The sequence below is a fragment of the Asterias amurensis genome, chromosome 11, assembly GCF_032118995.1.
Source record: "Asterias amurensis chromosome 11, ASM3211899v1".
Classification (NCBI taxonomy): domain Eukaryota; kingdom Metazoa; phylum Echinodermata; class Asteroidea; order Forcipulatida; family Asteriidae; genus Asterias; species Asterias amurensis.
In genome coordinates this window covers 626,277-636,465 of record NC_092658.1, presented here as the reverse complement: position 1 = coordinate 636,465, position 10,189 = coordinate 626,277, and the positions used below count along the sequence as shown (strand labels likewise).

Genomic DNA, 10,189 nt, shown 5'->3' with positions numbered 1-10,189 from the left:
ATTGATCAACATCGCTGGGTGATTTGCGTAGGAAGCACGGGCTGTGTGTGTGCGTCTTCCGCCTGCTCTACGGGCCGTGACTTGGTACTGAAACTATCCATTCCCGTTGATCATCACAGGGAAGTAGTACAGCGTAGGTTCGCTGTGTGTTTCAACCAACCTCCTTACTGGATCAGGATTGAGTGAGGAAAACAGACGGTTGCAATCATATGAATAAGGACAGAATGGCGGACCAGGATTCGAGTTCGATCGACACTACAATGTCTTGCATTGATTCAGAGCCACATCTCTACCCTGGTAAGAATGATTTCACTTGTGCAAATTAAAATGTAGTGTTTCTGTGTTGTTTCATTTGTGGGTTGGCTGGATGCCGCATTTGCAAACGTAGTCATGCATTATTGCGTACTTTTCTTTACTTGTGGGTCTTCTGTTGTGGTTCATCATCTTAAATTAAAGTCTTTTTTTTATGCAGTGATAAAACTGATATCAACCTCCTATTCATTTGTATTGTATAAATAATTTAGATAATTGTACATTATTCAATTCGTACTCAGAATCAGATAAATACTTCCATGTATTTTTGTTTAATATTTCTTTAATTCCTGGGTCTGTGGTATCAGTTAGTATGTTTGGCTTCTAATCTAATTCTACCTCCATGGTTGTAAGTAGTGTAAATAAAATTGTTACCATACCCATGGAGGAAGGAATGTGTTACTGACTGAGTGTTGTCTTTCCTTGCTTGATGCGTTTTCTAAGTGTTGGTGTTACGTGATACTAGCGTTTTGTTTCTTGGAGTTGTGTTATTTAAAAAGTGTAAAATGTTTTAGTGCTATGCCTATGTTAGCCCACCTTGTTGAGCCGTTAATGGCTCTCTTTAAGTTTTAACATCGGTCTCATCGCCATTACAGCAACTGTGAGGAGACCGATGTTAAAAGAGAGCCATTAACAACAACAGCTCAACAAGGTGGGCTAGGCCTATGTTTTTTACATAGAAGTAGCATCAACTGCCTAGGGACTTGACCTGAGGGAGGGCGCTATTTCCCAGGAAGGGCGCTATTATCGCCCAGGGAGCATGAAACACTTTCCTAATGGTTTAACATCAATATTTACTATTAAAAATTGTAAACAAAATAAACAAAAAGCATATTGAACTCTTGGGAAAACAAAATTTGAACACAATTTATTCTATTCTAAATATATTAAAGACGACATCCATCAGCAGGAATACAGACAAAAATTTGAAAAAACTGGAATATAAACAATCAATTGAGCGCAACACATAGTATGGTCAACAAAAATTAAGCAGAAAAATCACCATACTGAAGGAATTGTACTGAAAACATTCAAGTTAACATGAGATAAAAAAACATTAAACCAATTTAATTTATTGTTTGCTGTATGGGTCAACAGATCATTATCAACATGATACTTGCATGTGGATATTCCCTATAAAGTAATTGGTCAATTCTACATTGTGTTACTGTTTTATTGAAAGATATCCACATTTTTTCTCAGGCACAGGAAAAAGATGCATTTCCTGAACAGTAGACTGAAAGTTTTTTTTTTTCAAATACATTCACTGTTCAATTGGTCATTGATAATATTTTGTTGTTTCAACAATAGTTTGTTTTTCCTTTTCTTTTTAGCTCATTGTGGCTTTCCACATTTAAGGAGCTATTTGAAACCTAAAAAATTCTGATTTAATTCAAAGTTGTGAAATATTTTCATACAAATTTGAAAAATGCTGATTTTAATTATTGTATTTGCACACATTTATTTCATTGCTTCCCTACATTTAAACTTACACATTTTACACAGTTTTATAAATATATTCAAATTTCAATCAAGTGGCAGCAAAAAACCAACACATCTAGACAATGTGGAGTGAAACATTGAAAGTAAAATGTGTGCATTTTGTTCTCGATTGCTTCTTTATTGATTTTGAATTAAGTTTTGGTATCAGTTTTAGCAAAGTGCAAGGACCTTGAGTTAGGGTTTTTTCATCCGATATTATAATACATTTTTGTTTAACAATTTCATGTTTTGTACATGTAGCAGAGTCTTTCTCACTGCCAAAAAAACATTGTCCAATTAGGTATGCTTTGAGTTAGTTCTTACTTAGAGTTAAAATTATACAATTCATCAAGCCCGCAGTTTTTAGTTACACTTGGCATCATCACAATTATATGACTGTACTGTCCAGAAAAGTTCAGTGATAAGGTTCAGTAAGCCTAAGGTGATCTTACAAACAGTCACTTGTGTCTCATATTATAACCTCCCAACCACAAAGGTTTGATGAAAGTCACTAGAGTCGCTAGAGGCATCTTAGGATCTCAGAACCTGAAGGAAGCCACCCAGGGGCTAACCACAGTAGAAGCTGGATGGGAGCAGTTTGAAGACATTCTTAATTGGAAGTTTGATGGGGGAGCCCTGTGGCCTTCCTGCTACTTGGAGGGGGGGGGGGGGTGGGGTAGGTTTCATGTACTTGTCTTCAGGAGTCCTTCCCTTCTCGCAGTCTTCTGAATCTAAAGCCAGTATGTTACATGCATTTATTAGGTGGGGTTGGTGCAGATTAAAGCCAGGTTATGACCTCTTCCTGACTGTAGTTGGTCTTCACATTGTGAAGATATTAAGACAATGGGTATGTCTGATGTGTAATGATACATGTACCCCATACTTTCCTGCTGTTACATCTTCTTCCTTAATAATTCAAGGAGGGATAGACCCTACTGGGTCAGGGCTGTGTCTGATTAGTGTTGAGTGTATCGATGACCTTCCTGCTTCTTGGTTAGCCCAAAACCACTTTATCCTTGTCTCTTTCACTTTGTGTTGGAGTTGTGAGCTTGATAATTTCTTCTTCATTATTCTGGGTTGAGGGTGTATCAAAAAGGATGTGATAAATGTGATAGGTGTTGATTTCCAACCCACTTTACTGATGTTTTCGAGGGGGCCTTTTTGACTTTGTGGTCAACAGGCATGAGATTTTTCAGGATTGTTTTCAAATCAAATTATTGAAATAAGTAAAGTCAGTCACTAAAGGGAGAAAGAAATTGTCCTTCTGTCCAAACCTGTAGTTTTGTATTTCTGATGATCATATGCACAGAGTCTAAACCCCAGGAGAATTGTAACATCTTGAGACTGAAAGGGTTATGCGTCTTAAACAAAGACTCCAGGTCTGCAAGATTCCCCTCAGGAATGTTTACATTTGTCAAATCACTAAACTATAATTCAACAAGTTTATAAAAGATGTGTACTCGTCTAGTCTACTGACTTTTTGAAGTCATATTTTTCCTGACATGTGTGCGTTCTTCCAGAGTTTTTGTTGAAATGAAAACAAAAAGTCTTCCTGGCAGAGGTCCTGGGAGTAAGTGTGAAGCCCAATATATGAGGTCACTATTTTCCACTCATTGTAAGTTTTGATAATAGAATAATTTCAAACCATTGTCTGGGTGTTAATATGTCCACAAACAAGTAACACAAGAGGACTATACATAGCCAGTCTTGAATACACAATACATACTTCACATTACTATCCATTGTACTAATGTCCTTGATTGGAATAGTGTTAGACAAGCCAACAACAACAAGTTAAACAATGAGTTTATTTCTGTGTGGTGTCTATGGACTTTAACTACCTTAGCATACCCCAGTGGTGCTTCAGACTTCTCTCATGGGAGCAGACTTCTACTTCTAGGAGTGGCTCCAGCTTTGTTTGAATCTCAAGTGGTTCTTAGTTTTCTTTAATTTTAGTAAAAATGTTTTTCAGATTGTAATAATAAGTTCCCCAAGAACAAATTTGAGAGAGTGGATAGGAGTGAGTCTTAAGAAACTTGGGAGTGCCGGTGAGTAACTTGTTTAATGTTGTTTATAATGAGCGGTTACAATAATGACAAGTATTTACAGTGATTAAAGTGTGTTTTTGTTGTGTGTTCTATGTGCCATAAAATGGGATGATTCAACGCCGTGAGTTACTGACTGATTTTGTGTCTACTTTTCTTGGAAGTCTGACTGTTTGAAAACTTGGCAAACATTTGGACATAAAGTAAGGACCATCTGACTAACAACCAGAATGTGACGGTAACTGAATTGCAAAATGTCAACCTGAACAAGGGGACATCATAGTTGTTTACCTCAATGGCTGGTTTGTTTGCTACCACTGTTTGTATTTAAATATAGATGAATGTGGTTTACACTTTGTAAGAACTTCTGCAAATGTGTACGGTTTGTGTAAACCATAAATATCGCATATTTCCAAGTACATGGATGTAAGCCTACTATAAAACTTTGCTCCTTGCCCCTGGTCAGTGTTGTTTTACATTTATACTTTGCCATGAATATTCATAATTGGAGTAATTGAATATGATGAGTAAGTGTATTGTAGGATAGGCCTACAATACTTGTATCCTACAATAAACACATGTAATAAGAGAACACAGTTTATCTTGAACAGTGTTAAATTATACACAGTACGCTGTGTACTCTAAGAATACATAAAATGTTAACAGTACAGTAGGCCATGTGATGGAGTGACACATTTGCAAAACAAAATGGACATGTGTCCAACATGAACAGTTACAGTTGTCATCCTGTATCCTTATTGGTCATTTTGAAACCTCTCTAGTGACCACTATACAAAGAAGAGCTTAGCTGTTCATTGGCATTGACCTGGATAGGTGATGTTCAATCGAGACACCATTTAAAAAATTGATATTACTCAATTTGACTCATTAAACAGGCCGTAGGAAATTGATATTGTGTGCCTTTGTGATATCTTGTATTTTTGTGTTGTTTGATAGTCACTGAAATTCAACATTGCTCTGATCCTGAACAATTTGAGTGGGAGTTCAATAATTAGGTTTTTGAAACTCAGTACACTGCCAAATAAAGTTTTTTATTACACATCATACCACAGTGCACTGCCAAGTTCAATGTTAAGTTTATTTAGTCTACGAACTGATAATGTCTGCCCTACGCGTTCTCCCCGCCACATACCCCATGCAATGCTAGTGAAAAGAAGGGAAAACACAGGTTCAATAAAACACAGTAATGTGAGAGTTTTAACATTGTACAATCACACAATACGAACAGCATTATGGTGCAATGCAATAGTACAGGGCTGTTGTTGATTGAAGGGATTTGAACTCAACCATAAACTGCACAGTTGATCCAGAGCTTTAGCCAGCTGCACTAAGCACAGCACAGTATCAGCTTGGCGCTGTGATCCCCTGGCACACCCCCAACAGAGCCAAGCTTTCTACAGAAACTGTTTGTCATAGTTTGAAGCTCGAGCTGTCAATCATAAACAAGATACCACCCACCAACAAGGAAATCAAGCCAAGGAAAGAAAACTACATTCCAGCAATGAACTTGGAATCATGTTGTGAAAGCGAAAATGGGCTCGTGATAAGAACTTGGATATTTCATTTCCTTGTTCAATTATGATCTATGTTTCGTAAAATGAGGTGTCATGCTTTACTGGCAAAATATATCTTAAAACTGTACAAATGTCGATACAATAAAACTTACCAATACCTGTGGAAATTTCAGGTGGTCAGGTTTTTGACATAAATGCAAAAAATCTGGAGCGTATATGTCCATGTAGGAAGAATGATTTGTAACAGGAATACACAATCTGAGCAGCATTACTGCAATAGCGGTTCTCAGATTCAAATTTTGGGGAATAAAAACTGATTCCTAGAAACACATTACTTAGAAGTGATAGTTTCTCAAAATGATTTATACTATCAAAGCTGGTACATGCAGGCTTCTCAAAATAAACCAAGTTTTTTATTGCCATTAAATTTTAAGCGTGATTACACGCTAACTTCCTTCCCTAATACTTCGTTGAAGCTCTCTGGGATTTTTTTTGTTTGGTTGTAAAAATTTGAAATCAAAGTTGCTGGTTATGTGATAAAAGCGTAGTTAATAAGGGAATCAATGTGTGTTGAAGAGGTTTTCAACTAGTGGTTTAATCCCAACGAGGCCTGGTTCTTGATAATTTTACCGAGACGAAGTCTTGGTAAATTATCAAGAACCAGGCCTCAGCGGGTTTAAGCCACTAGTTGAAAACCGATGCAACATACTTTGATTCCCGTTCATAAATACCTTTTCGGTCAAAAAACATCAACGCTTATGATCAAAAAGTAGAATAAATGCAAAAATTATAATTTGTCAATGATTTCTTTCAACACAACACCCCTCCAGCTATGAAATGGTAAGGCCCAGTCAAGGCCCTCACGTAAACAACTCCATATAAGGGAATGCTGTGCGCGTCGCGCGTATCGCGTGATGTGGCACAACTGTCTTGGCCTTTGCTCTCGACCAATAGGAATGAAGAAGCTGTCTTATTAGCACATGCCTGTATTAGCACAGGTGCAAACTCGCATGTCACGCCCATGTTTCAACACTTTTTACTGGTGTTATATCGTCCGCTCAAACAACCCCTCGTGGTGCCCTCTCGACCAATCAGAATGGATAAACTGTCTGAGGTATTTATGAAATGCAGCTTTTAACATGCGTTGGCAACATATTGAAGTATTGCTTTATTCAGTTGCTTTGCCATTGTTCTAACATATAACAATACACCGTGTGAAGCGAACATTTTGTAAAGCTGAATGTATGGTGGGTACGTTCATGTATGTGAACTTTGACAGTTACATGCACAAAGGAATCTGGGGTGCGTTCCACTCGGGCAAACGTTGCCAACAGTTGCGCACGTTCGCAAACAATTTCAAGTGGAACGAGTTGTTCGCCGCCACCGTTGGCGAACGTTGGCAACTTTAGGCGAACATACTTCTGAGGTGTTTGCGAGTGGTTTTTAAAACGGCGGACAAGCATACCGTATTATTTCTTTGTCTCAAACATAATTACATTGTATTTTCAGTGGATGATAATGCAGATTTGGAATAAAAAGTTCATTAATTGATGTAATGATGTCAAAAAGAGGACTATTGCAGCAAAAACAAAGTAAAAAAAAAACACTACGTATGGTGCGCGCCATCTTCATTTTAGGGCGCCGCCATATTGACATCGCGTATAAGCACCAATCGTTCAAAAGATAAAAAACGTTTGCGCGAACAGTTGCAAGTCGTTTGCGCGAGTGGAACGCACCCCTGAACACTTGAGGTTGTGAACCTTAAAAATTATGATGAAACAAACTTTCGTTTTGTTACAAATAATGTTTTTCTCTCATTCAAATAAATCAAAATAGAAATAAAAGACACAAGATATAAATTAGTCTGGTCCCTTGCACTGCAAAATTGTTGGTCAAATCATTTGTTGGGCAAAAGTAACTTCAACAATAAATTGGTCGATAATTGCCCAACAATAATTGGTGATGTTGGGCAAACATTTTGTTTGCAAATTTTTTGTTCAAAAAGCGGAAAGTTGGGCAAGTATTGGGCAAATAATTCGTAATCTGAATTTATCATGACTTTGGAGATTAGTATTTGTTAGTGTATTTGCTTGCAAGGAACATGGCAAAGATAGTGTTACAGGTCTGAACATTTTTATTTTTGAGATAAGGCAATTTTCATTCTGCAAAGGGTTCCTTCATAGGAAAATCTGAAAAGTATATGGAAAACTGTGGAGGGGCACCACCATAGCCAAGACCAAGGGCACTGTAGCCTCGGGAGGCTGTGACATTCTAGGTCTGACCCTGATGCAATCCAGTATGGACATTCTCTGGTGACATGGTCTACCTCCATGGTCTCAGAAAGGACCATGAGTAAAATCTAAAGTCAACATTCAAAGTGTGAAGTGGGATTATTGTTGATCAAGTTAAAGTGCCCAAATTGGGCCAAAATAACCTCCCAGTCAATTCCGCCTCATTGAACATTTGAGAGGGGACGGAAGACTCTGTTGATAAAAGTTGACAATGTCCTCGTGGCTGGTTCTAAGTCAGGGTCAAGAGTCCGTCGAAAAAGAAGGTTAGAAAGGTGGAAAATGTGTCTAGAACAGCTGTCATACCAAATATACAAGGAACTACTTAAAAAATGAGTGCTCAAGTTTTATTGAGACAAAAACAGGAAACTATCTTGGCCTAACTATGTATGGTGATTATATTGGAATACATCCAGCCATACATCCTAGAACTCCAAAGAACAATCATTATTCCCTTCTAAGACTTTTAAGCACCAAAAAACCACAACAAACAAACTAGTTAACAAAAACAAACAACAAACAAACAAGTTAACAAAAGCAAACAACAAACAAACCAACAAACACCCTAACAAACAACCAACCAAACATATACTGTAGCATGAACATTAAGTATTGTTTGAAGCTTTGCATGGTGTGGAGAAGTAGGAAGCTACTATAAATAAATGGAAAGAAGAGCAGAGTATACTGTTTGAAACTTTGAGACCAAACCGGCTCTTCTCCTCAGAGCCAGGCTCTTCTCCTCAGAGCCAACACTCAAACAAAAGAGATTTTTACATGTACCCGCAAGTTTTTTTATTTATTTATAGTTTCTTTCTAAAGGCTTACAGCATGAACATTGTTTGACCATCATAGAAAGTATCGTCTATGGTTTGACAATACTACAGATCCCATATACATCATTGCTCCTCTCAGTTTTCAGCCAATCAGTGTGTCTGACATGTGCAGTTTTATTGACATGCTCCTGTGACAATTCAAACTTTATATATCCTGCCATCTTCAAACTTAAAAAAAACAAAATCTTAAAAATCCTTGATGTTATGCCCAGACGTGGAATACTTTTGGGCATTTCTACCTATAGTCAACACTCTGTTGCATGGTTGCTTGCAAAAACCCCTTGGAGGGAGAGGGGGGGGGGGTGTAACCTACTGTAGAGGGGAAGAGAACAATCATCGGCGTGTGCCAACCAAGCTAAGGTCAGCCTAATTATTAAGAGGGTCATGTCCCTAGGGGTACAGTGACTTGAGTAATTTAGCACACTAGTGCTTATGTTATCAGCTAGGGATCAGTTAGGAACAACTTTGGATTTAAGGGTGTGTTGGTGCATGGAAGGACAGCTTACATTACTGTGGTTATTGCTGCCTACTAAAACTGAAAGAGAGAACAGTCTGTTTGTATGCCCTTGCTTTGTGGTAATTGAGTATGCTAGCCAAGGTACATGCTGCAAATACATCTCTTAGAGCCTCTATGAATGTAGCTTTTAAACCATGTTTATCGTTTTAGTTATTAACTTTGTGACATTTATGAGAGAGCCAGACATACTTCTGTTATGTCCCTTCATTCTGTAAGAAACAAAGTGTACTTTTAAAGAATTACAATTTTCAGATTGCCCTAGGTTGGTAACCTTTCACCTTGCCCTTTCCGCTTGCTACCTTGTAGGTACAAATCCCTCAAAGGTGCTATTATCCCAAACATTCTTCCTTAATTTGTGGTCAGCATCAGTAAGGATCACAGTTGACACTCTTGAGTGATGAAATTGTGCAAGAAAATATCAGGAAGTGGCTGTTCCAGTTCATAGGTATCATGTTACAGTATTCTTAAATTAAGAAACTTTTTAAGTTGAATTACATAATTAGTCTGTGATTCCTTAAAGTAAAACTATTTTTGTGACATCACTCTAATGTTGAAAGTGTAGATTATTTTTACAAATCTACACTTAACTGTAGATTTTTTACGAATCTACACTGACGTGTTGATCAGTTACGAATCTAAAGTGTAGATACACGTGTGTAACATACATGTAATCTACAGTTGGGTGTAAATTCATTACAACTTCAGTAAAAAGTTCCACTTGAAAATTACTGTCTTTTCAACATGAAAGTTAGCATGTAGTGAACGAAACCTACGAATCTACACTTTCTCGTCCATTCTCCTAAACTTAATTTTATAATTTGTTTTGACCTTTACAGCAGTGTTCATAAAGCACTGTACTCAGTACTTCACAGAGTTCTGTCAAAAAAAAAACAGACAAGTTACTCATCATTCTAAGAGTATAAAACAAATATATTCTTTATCCTCAATGCAAAACTATTATATTAAAATTTTTTGATTTAGTTGTGGAACTATTTTTCATTAGAGAGGAAGCATAAGTTCCCACATTAAAAACAATTTCAACAGAAAATCTTAAAATTCCTGCATCGTGTTGTGTTTATGGTACACATGTACAATCACCGCGGTCACCAGGTATTGTAGGTGTCTTTCTCTTCTCCCGTTCACTCTCTTCCTTCTCGTCAATTTCATTTCCTTTGGA

General features: G+C 37.3%; 1 protein-coding gene across 1 annotated transcript in view; it reads left to right on the top strand.

The window, feature by feature from the left end:
- The first annotated feature begins 24 nt into the window (after positions 1 to 24).
- Positions 25 to 10,189, top strand: part of LOC139943699 (cytohesin-1-like) — a 53,639-nt gene continuing 43,474 nt past the window's right edge. Inside the window, exon 1 of the mRNA XM_071940441.1 lies at positions 25 to 297. Within this exon, the coding sequence (XP_071796542.1) occupies positions 210 to 297 (88 nt within the window). The 5' untranslated portion in view covers positions 25 to 209. The remainder of the gene's footprint in view (positions 298 to 10,189) is intronic.